This window comes from Mesitornis unicolor, unplaced genomic scaffold, assembly GCF_000695765.1.
Source record: "Mesitornis unicolor isolate BGI_N332 unplaced genomic scaffold, ASM69576v1 scaffold24214, whole genome shotgun sequence".
NCBI lineage: Eukaryota > Metazoa > Chordata > Aves > Mesitornithiformes > Mesitornithidae > Mesitornis > Mesitornis unicolor.
The window spans coordinates 27,442-45,977 of NW_010181133.1; the positions used below are offsets into that span (position 1 = coordinate 27,442).

Sequence of the window (18,536 nt, forward strand, 5' to 3'; positions counted from 1 at the left end):
ATAGCCCTGGCAAAAACAGTCCCTTGCAGATATCCTTATCAGTATCAAAATCAACATGAAAATTTATAAAAAACAATTCCATTGCATAAGAGGTTAATACTAACTTGAAATTGTGGCAATCATAAGCCAGTACACTGTTGACAGTATTGATGTAAAAGCTGTCTCTAATCTTGCTTTCTAAGGTCTATTAAAAATGTTTCTGTTTCCTCATTAATTTCTATCTTTCTTTAAAAGCATAGCTTTCTTTACTGAAATTTCATATACAGCATCAGAGTCGGGAATATTGTTTTTATTTTTTAATCCTTTTAATATTTCTAAACTTTCTCAAAAATACACATTTTATTTTTACAGCTAAAAGATGTGAAACTAAGTTTTTTATTTGTAAGTGCCTTGTGAACTTATCTAAATAACAGTGAGTGAGTGAGATTTGAAACTATTTTTAGAATTATAGAATTACAGAATGTGTTGGGTTGGAAGGGACCTTTAGAGGTCATCTAGTCCAACCACTCCGCAGTGCACAGGGACATCTTCAACTGGATCAGGTTGCTCAGAGCCCCATCAAGCCTAACCTTGAATGTCTCCATGGACAAGGCCTCTACCACCTCACTGGGCAACCTGTTCCAGTGATATATCACCCTCATAGTGAAGGACTTTTTCCTAATGTCTAATCTAAATCTACCCTGCTCTAGTTTAAAACCGTTGCCCCTTGTCCTACCACTATGTGCCCTTGTAAACAGTCCCTCTCCAGCTTTCTTGTAACCTTTTATGTTCTGGAAGGCTGCAAGAAGGTCTCCCTGCAGCCTTCTCGTCTCCAGGCTTGAACAATTCCAACTCTCCCAGCCTGTCCGCACAGGAGAGGTGCACCAGTCCTCGGATCATTTTTGTGGCTCTCTTCTGGACACACTCCAACAGGTCCATGTCCTTCCTGTACTGAGGGGTCCAAAGCTGGACACAGTACTCCAGGTGAGGCCTCACCAGAGCAAAGTAGAGTAGAGAGGCAGAATCACCTCCCTCGACCTGCTGGCCATGCTTCTTTTGATGCAGCCCAGGATATGATTGGCCTTCTGGGCTGCGAGTGCGCATTGCTGGCTCATGTCCAGCTTTTTGTCCACCAGTACCCCCAAGTCCTTCTCTGCAGGGCTGTTCTCAATCACATCATCCCCCAGTCTGTACTGATAACGAAGATTGCCCCTACCCAGGTAGGGGTGCACAGACCTTGCACTTGGCCTTGTTGAACGTCTTGAGGTTCACACAGGCCCACTTCTCCAGCTTGTCCAAGTCCCTCTGGATGACATCCTGTCTCTTTGGCATGTTTACTGGACCACTCAGCTTGGTGTTATCTGCAGACTTGCTGAGGGTGCCTTCAATCTCACTGTCTATGTCATTGATGAAGATATTAATTATCTTTATCACTATTAAAGATTACACTCCCAGTATGGACCCCTGAAGGACACCACTTGTCACCTATCTCCATCTGGACATTGAGCCATTGACCATTATACTCTGGATGTGACCATCCAGCCAATTCCTTATCCACTGAACAGTCCACCCAACAAATCCAGATCTTTCCAACATAGAAAGATGTTGTGGGGGACTGTGTTAAAGGCCTTACAGAAGTCCAGACAGATGGCATCCCTTGTCCACTGATATAGTCACTCCACTGTAGAAAGCTGCTAGGTTGGTCAGGGAGGACTTAACCTTAGTAAAGCCATGCTGACTATGTTAAAGCACTATCATCTAATCTATGTCTATAAGTACAGAAGCAATAAATCACTAAATGAATTACTATTTCTGCTTTACTACTTTCATTCTTTACACTCACACACAGGAGTGATTTTGCTTATAATCAATAGTGAATATAATAAAATTCCTTTTATAGTGAAACAGAAGTAATACTCGGCACACTTTCAGTATGTTATATTGTCATTATTATAATAATTACTCAGTTAGTACTTAGAATACACTGTTTCTTTGCTAACTAGAGGGATAGCATTCTTCACCTGACTACTTCCTCATAAAGGGTGAAAGTGGGAAAGAAAAGGTGATTTTTTAATTTTCCGTAATGGATAATTTTCCCTGATGTACACTGCAGGAACTTTTTCCTTTTTTTCATTTTTAATGGTAGTTGTTGGCTCTTTTAAGTATTGTGGCTCTATGTAGCATGGAGCCCATTGTCTTTCCTATCTCAGTATGCCCAATATCAGCCTTTGACACCGTGCTGTCATAAAGCATTCTCTGTGCGCAGATCAAGACAATATAATTGAGCCTGGTGTTATTGTATGTCACTGGTCTACATAATCTCAGATAATGCACGATGGTAACTCTTGGCAACCGCTGACTTGTTAATAGTGACCATTGTATACTGAACACCACTGAAAACCACTAAGACTCCGTGAAAAATGTCTTTTCTCTAGCAGCGTTCACTGACTGAAGCTATGTATGGTATGACAGATAACACTCAGATGAACAGAAGGCTCAGTTCTGAAGTCCTCTACATGTGTCTGCTTGTGCTTTCATGGGCTTATAAACCTGAGTTCTCAAATTTGGGAATGTCAAGCAGAATAGTCTTATGCATCTGAAATAAGTGATCTTGTTTCTAAAAAAGACCACTGTGATCTCATCCTGCTCATGTGCATCAGCATCTCTCAAAATCAAACCACTATCTTTTATCTATTTATCCAGAAATAGGGAGTTAATTAAAAAGTTGATCCAGGCTACTGAGAAGCACGTCTATGCTGCCTCTGAAATGTAGGTGAAGATAGGAAAATGACATTGCCTATGCAGGTGAAAATGAAAAAGTAATGATCTTAGAAGCGTTTCATTTTTTGACAATAAATTTGTTTTAGGCCAGTATTAACCAATGATCATTGTACAGTTAGGGCTTTTAGGTGGCCCATGTACTGTCTGCTGCTGGTTAGCACCTGAATTCCAAAAAGCAAGTGTTTTCTCTCTGGCTGGCATTAGTGCAATCTGTTGAACCACATATTTGATTATTCAAACTGTTGTCTTGCAGAGAAACAAACAATTTGAGAGTCTGGAGTTTCACCTTTCCTTTAGTTAGAGAGTTAGTCTTTGGATATAAGCAACTTTACAAGGCACTGCTGTGGGAATTGAGGAATCACCTCCAAGTCTGGCCTATCATTAGACAGTGTAATTATTTTCCAGTATTGTTACGAACAGTAGATTTTGCTTTTCAAAGTTAAAAGGTTTTTTTTTTCTTGTCACGTGTGAAACTGTTTTGCCTTTTTAGGACTCTGGCAGCCAGTGAACCTGTGGCATATTTTGCTGGAAACACTTACAAAGCAAAACATGCTTGTGGTTGGATTCAGTCCACTTTTCCCTTAGTGAAGGGCTTCATTCAGTGGAAGCACTACAATAATACTTAATTGTTAATGCAAAGTACTGTAGACACAATACGGTCTGAGTTCCACAGTGGTGCCTGCCGGCATTTAACATGCAGCATGCTTTTTAAAAGCAGATTGTGGAAAAAAAACAAACAGGAAAGTTACATTTAATGTTGCTGCTGTGCCAGTAAAAAGAAATCTCATGACTGGATGATTATAAATAGTAGTTTGTATTATGATTTATGTATAATGGTTCAGGTTGTAGCCATTTTATACTCAATTTTATGCCAAAAATGATTAGACAAAGCACTGACTGACCAGCATCCTTAACACTGTTGCAGCTAAGCATTTTGGAATGCTCACATGGTGTGTTTGGAAACCCTTTGTGTGTGCTACATTTTTCCATTTGGTATGAGACTTAGCAGTAATCAGCTCACCACTAATTAGAAATCATTCTGTGTCCTGCACCCCATTATTACACAAAATTATGTCAGACCTTAAGAATTTTTACATTCAGAAGAAAAGGTTCCTGCAGTACCTTTTGTTATGCATTTCCCTAACATAAAATTTGAAAATAAGCTTTTTCTGTTTTGAAACAGCTGTTATAGAGGAAGCAAAAGCCATTATTTTGCTGCATTTGAATTACTTTCTGTTTTCGATTCTCTTTATTGATACCAGTTGTTGAAGTGAGAGCAATAAAAGACCTTTTTAAATTTTTATATGTGTAAAGAACTTGGATAATTATGGAACTCTTTATACAATTGAGAGGTTTGTATTCATCTTTGTAGATCTTGAAGTGTTGGCAGGCAGGAAGCCTGGAGGTAGCATTCCACAGAGCTCTTATGTTCCTTGTAAATCTGCAGAAGTGCTTTCCTGTTAGAGAACTCAAGATCAGCCCTGATGTAGCTCTTATCAAAACTGGAATACAAAATAAATTTGCTGTTCTAGGGGAAGGCCGGAGTGGAGATAAAAGTTTATCTTGTTCTGTTTGCCTGATGCTAGTGGTATTTTCATAAACAGGTTTTGTGAGCTGTGTTTTAAAAACAAGTCCTCTGTGTCTAAAGGTTTAAACTAATCAAGCATATAAGTTCTTTACAAAGGCTGATAGTTTTGTTTATTTATGGCTGCAGGCATTCACTGTGACAGTGTGTGTGCTGAGGGACAGTGGGGGCCAAATTGCTCATTGTCTTGTTACTGCAAAAATGGAGCATCCTGTTCTCCAGATGATGGAATCTGTGAGTGTGCACCGGGATACAGAGGCACCACTTGTCAGAGAAGTAAGGACAAAATACATACTTTAAAATCTCTGTTTCTCCCTCCCTTACTAGGAATACATGTGATATAATACCACAATGCTTTGTTAGTTGTAGTATGAAGTACGATGAAATACTCCTTGATTGGACATTTTGTCAGAATGTATGAATATACAGAAATAAGTGTTATCCGAAGTTAACAAATGTTAATAACTAGTAATAATAACTAGTAGTGCTCTTCTTGTTTTGGTACAATTTTACTTTTATTCCATCTGTGCCAAGATGTCATTATGCCCATGACTTTAGTAGGGGATTTGACTCTAAAGGCAAGGATTTCCAAATGTGATTGATGAACAGTAATTTTGTAATACTTATTTTGGTACATAAATAAAACAGGAATGAATTTCAGAAACTAGAAACTTTAGCTTCCCATTGAGTCTGGTAGGAATCATTGGCTTAATTATTGCTTTTTTAACACTTATTTTGAAGCAGCAAAGAAAGGCCAATGGGATCAAGCCTCACCGTAAGTAGAGGCTATCAAAATACCCATAGTTGTATTTGAATAATTTGTCTCTCTAAAATTTAAACATTACAAAAAGAGAGATACAGATGAACTGAGGCAAACCATAACAGAAATGAGGAGGCAAAAATAAGGTGATATGCAAAATATCTACCTTCCCAAGAAGATTAGTCAGAGTTTGCCAGCAGTTCAGTTATCTTCAGTTTGAAGTGCTGAAGCTGTGAGGAAAAGGTGTTCACAGAAGACACATGTGAGTCCTCTGCGCTTGGAGGGTAGCCTTGTTTTCAGACAGTGTCTCCCAAAAATAGGGTCAAGAAGCAGGTTGAGTAAGAATCACAGAATCACAGAAAGTTAGGAGTTGGAAGGGACCTCGAAAGATCATCCAGTCCAATCCCCCTGCCAGAGCAGGATCACCTAGACTGTGTCACACAGGAATGCATCCAGGCAGGTTTTGAATGTCTCCAGAGAAGGAGACTCCACAACTTCTCTGAGCAACCTTTTCCAATGCCCTGAGTAGGGCCAAGCGGAGATGCTACTAGTGCTCCAGAAGAGGCTACAAAGGCAAGAAATGACATGAAATGATTACTAGAAGGTAAAAAGAGGACCAAAGGAGGACAAAGTTTTAAGTCAGTCCAGGAATGGCAAGATTTCAATCTGAAGAATGTGATTGCCTATGGCACTACTAAATCCCACAGTAATGTGGCATTAGTATTCCTTAAGCATTTCTCACTAAGTGCAGTAATTATTATCACTATCTAATCTCTAAAGGCCCTGCAGTTAATCAGTTCATCTAAAGGCAGACTAAGTGTAACACTACATGTAAAAATGTTCGCTGTGTTTTGGAACTGTGCCTATAACCTGCACAAGAAGATTCTAGTCTGGTGGCTCTCAGAACCCCTCTCTGATGCACAGTCTGGATGCTGGGAAGACAAAGGTCATACAATAATTTGGATCCCAGTCAGAAAGTGCCTTTTCAATTAACAGGAAGACCTTTTGGCACTGTTTCACTCGGAAAAGTTAATCTCTCTAGAGAGATGTGGCCACTTAACGTGTATCAAGTGTATAATTAAAAGACTGAATCTTGAATGAAATTAAAATATTGAAAAGATTCCAAGTTTGTTTCTGGCAGTGCTAATTGCTGCTGTGCAACAGATATTTCCCTTGATGGATTACCTTATATTAAAATTTATCAGGAAATAAATGCCAAAAGGTATTAGAGCAACAAAGATTGAGATTTAATGTGACAGCTTTTTTCTTCCCTTTTTCTTAAGAAACTAGTGTCTTTAGCATAAGAATCAAGTGGACAACTCTGCATTTGTGGTCTCAGGTTCTCTAAAAATTAAGTGATGAATAGCTGTCTTAAATGAAAACATGACTGGAAAACATTTGTAAATTTTTCTCAGTGAAGTAATGGCTATTTGTGTTCCAAGTTAGAAAACACATAAGAAGTCAATGTCTAAGATGACCCTACTCTACAGATAAAACTATCCACTCTATTTTTTTAAATAGCTTTTCTTCAAATATGGTTTAAAAGGTGTTGTAGAGGACATGTAATATGTAGCCAAATGTGTATAATATATACACATAACCCAAGCACAGTGTGGCCTGACAAGTAATAGAATGTCAACAAAGTCAGTATTAACTAGAATATAGTAAACCCTTGAGGAGAACAAGCAAATCTCCTTTCATGAGTGTAAAGCATTGAACTGTATGAACAATAAAAACCATCAACTCTTGTGTATTTAGAAAGCAGAGCTAATTCAAAGTCAGGAACAAGCGCAGGAAGCAATGACAGTTTATTCTTTCTAATTCCAGTTTGTTCCCCTGGGTTTTATGGACACCGCTGCAGCCAGACATGCCCCCAGTGTGTACACAGCAGTGGTCCCTGCCACCATATTACTGGATTATGTGACTGCTTACCTGGATTTACAGGAGCCCTCTGTAATGAAGGTACAAGTAGTAATAGAGACACTATGGGATGCAGAGACCAAGCACCGTAATGCAATAATTTTCATTTCATCACTTGGAAACTATAAAACCAAAAATATTTTATGTTGTAGTATGTACAGTTTATAAATTAGGAACCTTAAGCAGGTTTAGGCTGTTGGAACATTCAGTCCTTAAGTATGAAACCCACTGTATTCTTCTTTGTATTATTTCTATTATGAGAATGCATAATGGGCTTACCAGAATTTATAATGCCTTACTTTAACATTATACTAAACGATGTTTCTTGATCCAAATATCAGTTTCTTGCTCTTGAAACAAAGAAAATACAGTCTTGTTCTGATTACTAAAGAGTTCTAATACTGACAACTTGTTCACAGTGTGTCCCAGTGGCAGATTTGGCAAGAATTGCATTGGAATATGCACCTGCACCAATAATGGAACGTGTAATCCTATTGATAGATCCTGTCAGTGCTACCCTGGCTGGATTGGCAGTGACTGCTCTCAGCGTAAGTATCAGCTTTTTTCTCTTTATTTTTAAATCAGTTAGTCAGGGTTTGGCTATTTAAATTCTCTACTTTTTATTAAAAAAACACTAAGTCAGAAATGAGGACTTCATGGTATGAAATGAAGGGATACTAAACTTTTCTGTGTTTCATTGGCTCTCTCAGAAACACATTTGCATTACGTTTTTTCTAATAAGTGGGCTGGAACATAAAACAGGAGGGATCAATTTCCAGTCTTCCACTGCCCAAAGATTTGTAGAGAAGCTGGATCAAACTTGTTTCAGAAGTGCACTGTGAAAAGACAAGAGGCAGTTCTTGCAGGTTGCAGCAAGGGTGACTCTTACTAGATACAAGAAAAAAAATCTTTACTGTGAGTGTCGTCAAGCACAGCAACTGTCTGGAGAGTCAGCCTGAAGGAGGTTGTGAAATTACCATCATTGAAGATCCTTTGAGTGAGATATTTGAGTAGGGGGTGCTAGAGATCTTTTCCAACATGAACAAGTCTGTGACTTAGTAAATCTTGCATTGCAGACCGGGCTCTCTACCTGTTGTTTGATTGTGGTTCTTTAGTCTTATCACAGTACTGCTGTGAACACCCCAGGGCTTGTGTCCTCAGGACAGTTTTATGAATTACAGCGGTATTATTTCACAAATGAGGAGCTGAGGCACTGAAATAAAGTGTGTTTTTTTCTTACTACAGTTGCACAGAGAGCTACTGGCAAGTCTCAGAACAAAGCCAAGATTTTTGCAGATACAAATCAGTGCTCTGGATGCAAGACTATCCTTATGCTTGTCAAACCTTTGAACATTTTGTTAACAAACTTTTCACTATCAGTTTTTAAAGGGCTTATAACTGTTTGATGGATTTTTCTCTTTGTTCCTTTTTAAAATGTTTCACAGTTACACATTTTTAGTGTCATTCTACCTCACTCAATGAGTATTGTCTTGATATTCGAAACTCAGTGAAGGCTTTGTTAGTGACTTAAAAAGGAGAAGGGCTTGGCCCTAATTTTATAATGTTTCACAGGGTTATTTTATTAAACAGTTAGGCATTCTACAGATGCCTTGCTGGGTCTATGAAAATTACTAATGACAGGAAAGAAATACCTAAAGCAAAATTCTCACAAGAAGCATATCTAATTCCATAACATACCAAAATCCACACAGTCTGAAATACACACATGCCAAACCCATTTTAATGAACAAAAAAAGCTGTAAAAGACCCTGATATGTCAAAATTCAAAAGACATTGTGCTGGGGTTTCCAGAGAGGTGCATTTTCTAATAACATGCCTCATTGGTTTATATAATTTAAGGTTTGACAGGTCCAGGTTAGCTGACTCTGTACCAGTGCAATATAACATCTGGTAGATCTGGGAAAAAACCTTTGCTGGCTGAATTCTGTGAAGTAATTAGCATGCACAACTCAATATGATACCAAAATAAATCTTGGGCCTGTTCCTGTGGAAGTCAGTAGCAACAAAGCTCTCTGTTTTTATGGTAAAATAAGTAGGTAGTTGGGAGAGTAGCAGAATAGGGGTATTTAGGAGGAGGAGGGATTTATTCACTGAATCAATAACAAGAAAATGGTGCCAGCAATATGAATTGAAGCTGTGCTCATGGACCGTAACAGAGGAAGTTTATTTGCTTTGTATAAAGGCCTTTCGTTCACGTGGGAAATAATGATTCCATTAATTTCTTTTGGAAATAGCGACCTTTTTGAAACTTCTAACCTTTTGTCTGTATGTGATTTACATTCCTTCTTAGCTGACCACTAAATTCAAACAAAAAGCAGTAATAAAAATCATTATAAGGCACAGCTGAAGTGGAAACAACAAAACATGAACTTAGTACTTTTTTAATCAATACATCGTAGTGTATTTCTTAATGAAGTGAAATTTGGGCAAAGATAACACTTTGCAAATATACAGCCCACACATAAATGAGTCATTATGCAAACATTTAAAGGATTCAGTAGTTTTTATTGCTTTGAGAAAGGTCTCTGACAACCAAATCAGTACACAACAATAAGGCATTAATCAGCCTTTTTAAACTTACACAGGAATAAAGCCAAAGCTTCCATGTCTGACCTGTTTCTTCTGTCCTATGAGAGACTCATGTTGTACTTCCACAAAACTATTTTTAAATTATGCATCTCTTTACTAAAGAAACAGATGAAAACCTCAAAATGTGAATCCTAATCCACAGAAAGGGGCTATTCTTAGAGTACCCTCTGCACTTAATACTACTTCGACATGAAAAAAATTCTTTGCTGTTTCTGAATAGTCATTAGCATTTTGGAACCACTTCACTATTCTAATTGCAGCACATAGTATCAGATTCATTCACTATGACATTTTCAAAGCAGTGAGTAAAATTCTGTATCATTATATTTTGACATGATTTTAAGTGAAAAAATTCCACTTTATAGATTATTACTTGGTTTTTTAGTAATATTATATTGATTAATGGACCCACGGAAACAACTGAGTTAACTTAAGATACAGCCCTCATTCTAGGCATCACATTTAGGCAATTACTTAGGATCTAACAGTGAAATTACAAGAAGTGAGCTTAGTATTGAGTTTAAAGCTATAGGCTATAAGATGTGTTTCAACATCCTTCACTTTTGAAGCTTAAAAGGCTTATCCCCTTGACTATGCTCAGTTGAACTGTCTGCAGATGAAAAAATAATTTAAGAAAGAAAACTTACATGGTGCTCTCTATAAGAAAGCTGGTATGAGTGTCCTAGTTACTGAGTATCACTGGTTTCTTTCACATATTTAATCTTTTTCAGCACTTTTTATTTAAAGTGAAGTGATTTCTTAGTTCAAAAAAAATCTGTGGCCATTTGCTCAGAATGGAGCAGCACAAAAAGTGCACTTGAAAGAAAAATAGAAAACTCCAAAGGAAGCAGTGCTAATATATGAATGTAAGCAGCTCTATTAATTGATATCAAGGATCTTTGACATTTGAGATTAATTAATTGCTCTGGGTTGTTTTAGCTTGCCCACCTTCCCACTGGGGACCAAACTGCATCCACACGTGCAACTGCCATAATGGAGCTTACTGCAGCGCCTATGATGGGGAGTGCAAATGTACACCAGGATGGACTGGCCTTTACTGTACACAAAGTAAGTGACTTTTGTTATACGTTCTTAGTCTACAAATCAGTGGCAGAATTGTACTTAAGTCTTCTCACACTTTATTCATTGATTTCTTCTCGTGCCACTGATCCTTTTTTGATCCAGAAGATGCAACACATTACTCCTAGGACAGCAGGGTTGGTCCCTGTATAAGCAGTGGCAGAGTGCTAGCCACAACATTCAGGCTCCTCTTTAGGCTTCCTTAAGAGGAAGACAACTTTTGTCTGCAGCCAGGCATCCCTGTGGTAGAGTCTGTCCTGTGCACACGCAGAATGAATGACTCTGATGTTCAGATGCTAGCACTGCTGATGTGTGGTTATGGCTGCAGTCTGTAGCATGGATGGTATCAGCTCTGCAGGCATTCCCCACAAGGTGGGATGATAGTACTCTCTAATTCCTTCCCTCTCTGAAACCTCTCCAAGAAGTACTGTAGCAGCAAGGACCCAGCAGACAAGATTGTAATGTGCCACAGAGCCGACTGAAACCATAAGAATAGCTTCTAGCTTAGCTGTGGCTGTGGTCTACTGAGGCACAGTCCCTGTTGTCACTGCAAAGTGATTGTACAGTACATCTTGTGTCTGTAATTGCTACCTCCTAGGGGCAGTTGCAACAACAGCAGTAGCTCAGCACCTGTAATTCAGATACTGATGTAGAAGCTATTTTATTTGGAACTTAGAAAATTAAATTCACTAGATTGCAATGTTATAATTTGTTTTGGAATTTTCTTCATCTTTTTAATACATTAATATTGTTGTTTGGGTTTTTATCCAAGAGCTTTTCATTAAAATAAAAATACAGTACAGTGACCGGGTGTAGGCATGTGGCACTCATATGCTGGGTAGGAGTTCATACAAAGTTTGAGAAATAAACATTTGTTATAGATAGATATTGATAAAGTTGGCTACTTATCTTTATCATATTACAGTTGCAATTTATTTTATCTTCAATCCAGGCACCCCTGCTGTTTGTAATCTGGGCACAACCATTCTCTTTGAACTCAAGAAAAATAAGACTGCTAATTGCATTTTGCATTCAGTGTTTAAATATACGTCTTTGTAAAATCAGAACTCTCCTTTTTCAACTGAATAATGTCATAGTGGCAGGAAATAACAGATATATTATAGGGCCATATGGATGCAGCTTTGGAAGACATTCACCATACTGGTTCAGCTGTCAGCTACCATGGTTATTTTGCTTCCTGCTGGTGAATAATGATCTCTTTGCGGTGATTTGTCTTCTTCATAATAAAACGGTATCTTTGTGAGGAGCTGAGATACAATATGTTATTGTTTTTATTTTTTTATGCTTCAGCATCAACTGTGCAGAAAATATGTCCAGAGGTTCATTTATCTCTGAAGAGGCTCTGGTTCACAAACTGCCTTCTTTCTTCTTCAAATATTTTAAACCTAATTCTTTGAGGAGCCCTTCTTGCTTCCTTCTTCTGAACATCTGCTGTCTGCACAATTTCTCAAGCTAATTTTTATTTAGTTTTTGCCTAATGTGTATTTTAAACCACTTAAAATAGGGAAGGGCTTGATCTATTGTGTTTATAGAATGTCATGTTGAGTAGCAGGGCTACAGAAATGACTTCTCAATAACATACTTAACTATATTTGCATTTTCTTTCTAGTGTGGTTGTTTCACCCCTTTTCCCCTTCCCCTCCTTGTATTGTAGGATGTCCCCTAGGGTTTTACGGGAAAGACTGTGCATTGATATGCCAATGTCAGAATGGAGCTGACTGTGACCACATCAGCGGGCAGTGCACCTGCCGCACAGGGTTCATGGGGAAGCACTGCGAGCAGAGTGAGTAGGGATGGGAATTGCTTGTGCCTGGTAGTATATACTAAACCCTGAGCTGACCCGCTACTGTTGTTTTGGCCAGTGTTGTGGTACAACTGCTTGGCTTCAGTGGGAATTTGGTGGGGAGAGCGCTTCAGGAGTTGGACCTAGGCCTTTTCCAAACAGATAAAAGCCCACAGAATTAGTAAGATTGATTATGAATGTGATTACTGTTTCTTTTAATTTGTAGCTACATGTAAGAGGCATTTGTGCTACATTCTAGTTGCTGTGGACATAATGCTAAAAAAGCCCCAACAACCGTGTCATGTAAAAGTAACAAATTACTCCAAGTAATTGTCATTAACATAAACCACGATGAAAACTATAGTTGAAGACAAGAATGACACCACTGGTATCAGTGGTGGTATAACATTGTACAACGTTAAAAGAATAATCAGGCTCATAAGCATGGAAATGTTAGTCCAACTTTTGCTAGCATTATAGAGTGGTGCTCCCACACTTCATGCATTATACTGCAGCGCAAAGCCATCCATTCAGCCTACAATTATGAAGGTTCAAATCTGTCTTTGGCCTCAATGTCACCCACAGGGCTTTGCTTTTGATGTGTGGAGAACACTGCATGTTACTTATAAGCAGGACTAGTTTAGCTGCATCTGGATCTGAAGGGCTGTGCAGTAGCCAAGCTAGCATGTGTCACACCTGGAAGCACTGTAACAGAAGAGAGGGGAGGTTGCTGTCCCTTTAGAAGCACTTTAACCCCTCAGCAGTGGGTCTAGCCCCAGCTGCTATGGGAGCTATGTTTTTAAAGCTAATTGACATATATGGTAGAACTATTAAAAATTAGGAAGTGATTTTTTTTCCCTAAGAAAAATACAGTTGCAATAAAATCTGAATGGTTTAGAGGAATTTATTTATTTCAATGAAATAATAGCTGGCAACATGTAATTATTAGCTATTTAAACTTTCATATTCTTCTCTGATTACTTCAATGATTCAGTTCAAAGAGAAATAATGTTTAGGAAAAGAGCCTCTCTTGATGTCATGATATAAAAAAATAATTTTTAATACTTTGGCAAATCTAATCTTATTGTGGTATTTTATAGATTTTATATTTTATTCTATAATTTTATAGTAATTATTTAACAATATTAAACTAAATGTTTTGGTATTTCTGAATTTGAACAACAGTTTTAAAAATTTACTTTCCACTCTAATTCAGATTTCAAAATGCCAAAATGTATTATGGTCTGATAGTTTTTGCCCAGCCATTGACTTCAGTAGCTCATTTTTTGTATAATCTTGTTTTATTGAATGTAACCAAGAGAAGCAGAAAGTATATAAGCATGAAATTCCACTTGAGTCGGGATTTATCAAGACTGCAAGAACATTTCTCTGGCACCTATTGTGTTACATTATCTTGTAAATTATTCTATGTTAGACATACATAAAAGATGAGTTAGATTATTTTTAAAAGACAGAAAAACAAATTAATACAGTTACAAAACTGAGAGATTTCAGAAAACTGAGTCTCAGAAGGTAAAGAAATACCACACTTCCTCAAACCTTCAGAACTACAGTAATGTAACAACCCACAGGGTAACAGAGGTGGCAGTATAAAAGAAATCTTTTATCAGTTTAGGATAATTTTCTAACATGCTGATTACATGATGTAGAAGAGACTTTGATCAGTAATTATTTTATTCAAATCATTCTAGGAGAGAAAAAATTATGTAAAACTCTTCCAATTACCTTATTCTTCATAACTTAGCATTTTTATCCTGTAGGTAGTTTCTTAACATTTTCACTAATTTAACTAATTTCACTACCTTAGTGGCAGCAACAGGTCAAGGAAAATCACTTTTGAATACAATTCCCTTCTCCTTTGCCTTCTTTCCTGCGCACATACGCATGCAGACACGTACACATACATAAGTGTCAGAGAGGTCCTAAGAAAATCTTTTCCGTATACGTCTACCAGTAGTAACACATTGCCATCTGCTGGCTACATACAAAAACGTATGGAGTTAGAAACGGTAGGATGTGTGGTGCTCTAGATCTCTATTACCAAAACTTTTAAGAAGCACTATGTCTGGGTTTTATTTGCACGTATTTTTTCAGAATGTCCTCAAGGTACATATGGGTATGGGTGCCGGCAGATATGTGACTGTCTGAACAACTCAACTTGTGACCACATCACAGGAACGTGTTACTGCAGCCCAGGCTGGAAAGGGGCCAGGTGTGATCAAGGTAAAGCCTAGATGCAATAAAATTATTGTAATTGTTTTATATAAAACTTGGATTAACCTATTAAATACCATCTCTCTGTATCAGTGATTAATCTGATGAGGCATGTGTGTTTAAATAGTCCCTTCAATTAAATTATATATGTTCTGTAGCTTTTTTAAGTATTAGATATCTCACTTAAAGTTTATTGGAGCAAAGCACTCCAATAGATGGCAGAAAATGTTTTAGAGTGCTATGCTGTCCAAAGCTGCAGACAGATCATGTGCTTCACCTGCTCTGCGCTTTTGCCTAGAGAATGTTCTTACTTTTTCAGCTCCATGAAAATGTCTTTCTGTGAAGAAGATGAATGCCTTTCCTTAAGGCTCAAATTGTCTTCACATTGGTTTCTGACATACTTCTATTTTGGCATTAATAAATACAGTTAAATTAGCAGAAAGATTTAGCTGCGACATACTGTCTTCTGCTCCTGGCACATAAGCCTTTCAATTTATGCCACATACTTCTATTCTTCTTGCATTTCAGCTGGTGTAATTATAGTGGGAAACTTGAACAGTTTGAGCCATACCAGTACTGCCATCCCTGCTGATTCTTACCAGATTGGGGCTATAGCAGGCATCATCATTCTTGTCCTGGTTGTGCTTTTCCTGCTAGTGCTGTTCATCATTTACAGACATAAGCAGAAAGGAAAAGAAACAAATATGCCCGCAGTGACCTATACCCCTGCCATGAGGGTCATCAATGCAGATTACACCATTTCAGGTATGTGACATTTATAACAGATTTTTTTTCTGTCTCCTGACTTTGTGCTTTTTCAGCTGAGCTCTGAAGGGGTCTAGATCTGCCCTTAACAGGGCTTGAATGTTCATGTTTCACCCTTTTGCATTAGCGAGGGCTGCTGTGAGCACCATTTGAAAAAGGTATCTACAATCCTGCCTTTCATGGTTTCCTGAAAGGAAAGGCAGGGCAGAGTTTCCCTCTTTAAGAAGAGGAATACTGAAACACTGCTCTCAAGCAGCCCAGGACCACACCGACAATGGTTCTGGTGAACTGGCACAGGAGACCAGTGGGAGGCAATGGTAGATTTGTGTGCTTACCTTTCAGCTACCAGAGACAGTTCACTCAAGTTCAGAAGGATGCCGCCCCAGCATCTATAGTTGCTTAGTATGTTCTGCATCATAGTTTTTTAATCTCTGCTTTTGATACTATGAAGGTGGCTTATCCTGGTAAAAAGTTTTAATTGTAAGGAACAAGTGACCATATACCTTGGTTTACAGTGTAACATTTTGCACCCTCAAACATCTTTTTTTCTGCATTAAACAGTGCAAGTATGGACATTTCTATTCCTCTGTGCTTATTTTTAAACAGAATTGGAAAGTGTAGCAAAATATGGTTTCTAGTGAGACTTTAAATTCAATGCCAACATCTTGAATATAGAAAAACTGCTATGGCTGTAGAAAAATCAGGATTTCACACTAGCTGGGGTAAGATTCTATAGAGAGGTAGATAGCAGAGTGGGTCAAGTTTGGAAAAAATGAGGGGAAGAAGCAGTGCTTCTGAAACAAAATATGAGGTTTTGACCTATGAAAGTACATGTGGATTGGAAGGCAATGCGTACATGAAACTTCAGGCAATGCTGTCTTTTGCTCACAGCTATTATTAACAAAGGCAACAGGTAAAGGAGCCACCAGAAACAGTTGTCTGAGTCAATAAAGATGTGTCAGTAAAGGTGGTGGTGCTCCTGAAGCACCAGAAAATGTTGTTTGATGGTAAAAGTGTCTATAATTGGGACAATGCTATGACTACAGAGGCAAATGAGAGCAAGAAACCACAGCAGAAAGAGAAGTTAGTGGGTAATGCTTCTGAATACTTTTTGCGGAAAGTGAGGACATGACCAGTCAGTTACTGCTCTGTATCTTTAATTTCTTTAAATGAATGCAAGGTTTTTAGGTTTTGTTTTTCAAGAAATTCTAAATCACATTCTGAAATCAGTGCAGCACTGTCAAAAACATATTCTGAGAAAGAAATGCCATGTTATTTTTAGTTGTTCATTTTCCTTTCTTTTTCTTTTCAGAAACTATGCCTCACAGCAATGGTGGAAATGCTAACAGTCACTATTTCTCTAATCCTAGTTATCATACTCTAACTCAATGCACTACCTCACCTCATGTCAACAACATGGACAGACTGACACTGGCAAAGGTAAAGCATGAAAATCTGGATGCTTCTGTGTAAATTAGTGTTTGGTTTATTTTACTTTTTTCCCTAGTGTCATATTTGGTCTATTTTTGCTTTCCCTGATGATCTGGAAATTCAGCAACTTCCCATCAGTTTCAGTTTGTTACCTATCTTTCTTTGAAATAGGCAAAAAACAATCAGCTGTTTGTGAACCTTAAAAATGTGGAACCTGGAAAACGAGGGACTGTCATGGACTACACAGGAACACTGCCTGCAGACTGGAAACATGGTGGCTACCTCAATGAGCTTGGTAAGGTTAAAAAAAAAAAAAGGAGGGGAATGTGAATGTTATTCATTGTGTTTGGGATGGATTGGAAAGCAAGGATGTTTACCTGGTTCTCCACTCAGGGTAATGACAAGCTTGTCAGACTGCATGTGAGGTTCAGTTATGCATTTGACCTTCCTCTAAGGCAGTAGCCTTAGAGATAAAAAAGTTACTCCTTGTGAGGAACAGTGAAACAGTCTGATGCCCAGGGCAGCCATGATACACAAAATATCTCATACTCTTTTTATTAAAAGATTTGCTTATTAATTTGTTTCATAAAACAAGGGGTGTTGTACAGTAAGGGTCTGCTTTGTCAAAATACATAATTCTTATTAAATAAATAAGAGGTTGCATATGTCCTTTTATTTTAATCCTCACCAAATGGAATCAATGCTTTAATCATTACTTTCTCATCATCTGAGCTGCTTCAGATGTTCAGATGCTTCTAGCATAATCTTCTCATCTAAATCTCTTGCGTGCTGTAAGATAGAGCATTGTCCTTAGGAAGAGACATTCCCAAGAAGTGAGAGTTCCTGTATCCTGCTTTATGCTATCTTTTGCTGTCTTTTCATCTTTTCCCAATATCATGCATTACAAAAAAGTTGGATTTCACTGAGCATATCTCTGACCAGTGAAAGTCTTGAAAGAGACTTTCAGTGCCAGTATAATTTAGATCATTTAATTACCTTCCTTTCTGGTCCTTATCAGTATCATATTCTGAGAATCAGAACAACAGTATCCAGCATTATTTTTTTTTCCTGCTCATCCCAAATCTTGGTCTAACCACAATTCAGACCCAGATGTTTTTGTTTTTTATGGAAGTGTTTCCGTAATAATGCTCAATGTTCAAATTTTTATTTTGTTAGAGCATTTGTACTAGCACTTAAGACTCCTAAGAAATACTGGCTGTGGTTTAGCTACTGCAGTAGATATTGAGTAACAGAGAAATTCTAGAGAACTGGATGAATGCTGATATTATGTCTGTGTTCCAGAAGATCAAATGAGATTACTTCGGTAACTCTAGGCTGATGCCCAGCGGGCATCGTGGTAAAAACAACAGGACAGCTGATGTGAGATCTAGTAAATAAAGATGGGGTAGAACTAAAATTAATTGACTTATGTCTCCTCCACTAACATAATTTTGTTCTTGGAAACTATGAATTTTCTTTATGGAGACACTGTATTGATAAGATTATTTTAGGCTAGTGAAAGTTTGGACCTTATAGATAGCAATTACTGTTACACTAGCTATTTCATTGAAAGTTTTGTCTTCATT

General features: G+C 37.8%; 1 protein-coding gene across 1 annotated transcript in view; it reads left to right on the top strand.

The window, feature by feature from the left end:
• The window catches only part of MEGF10 (multiple EGF-like-domains 10), a gene marked incomplete at both ends in the record, with an annotated part of 43,000 nt that extends 25,755 nt beyond the window's left edge, over positions 1-17,245 (top strand). The window contains 9 exons of the mRNA XM_010183335.1: positions 4,475-4,621; positions 6,933-7,067; positions 7,445-7,573; positions 10,575-10,703; positions 12,391-12,519; positions 14,635-14,763; positions 15,283-15,519; positions 16,832-16,959; positions 17,122-17,245. Coding sequence (XP_010181637.1) covers positions 4,475-4,621; positions 6,933-7,067; positions 7,445-7,573; positions 10,575-10,703; positions 12,391-12,519; positions 14,635-14,763; positions 15,283-15,519; positions 16,832-16,959; positions 17,122-17,245 — 1,287 coding nt within the window. The remainder of the gene's footprint in view (positions 1-4,474; positions 4,622-6,932; positions 7,068-7,444; positions 7,574-10,574; positions 10,704-12,390; positions 12,520-14,634; positions 14,764-15,282; positions 15,520-16,831; positions 16,960-17,121) is intronic.
• Positions 17,246-18,536: the final 1,291 nt, after the last annotated feature.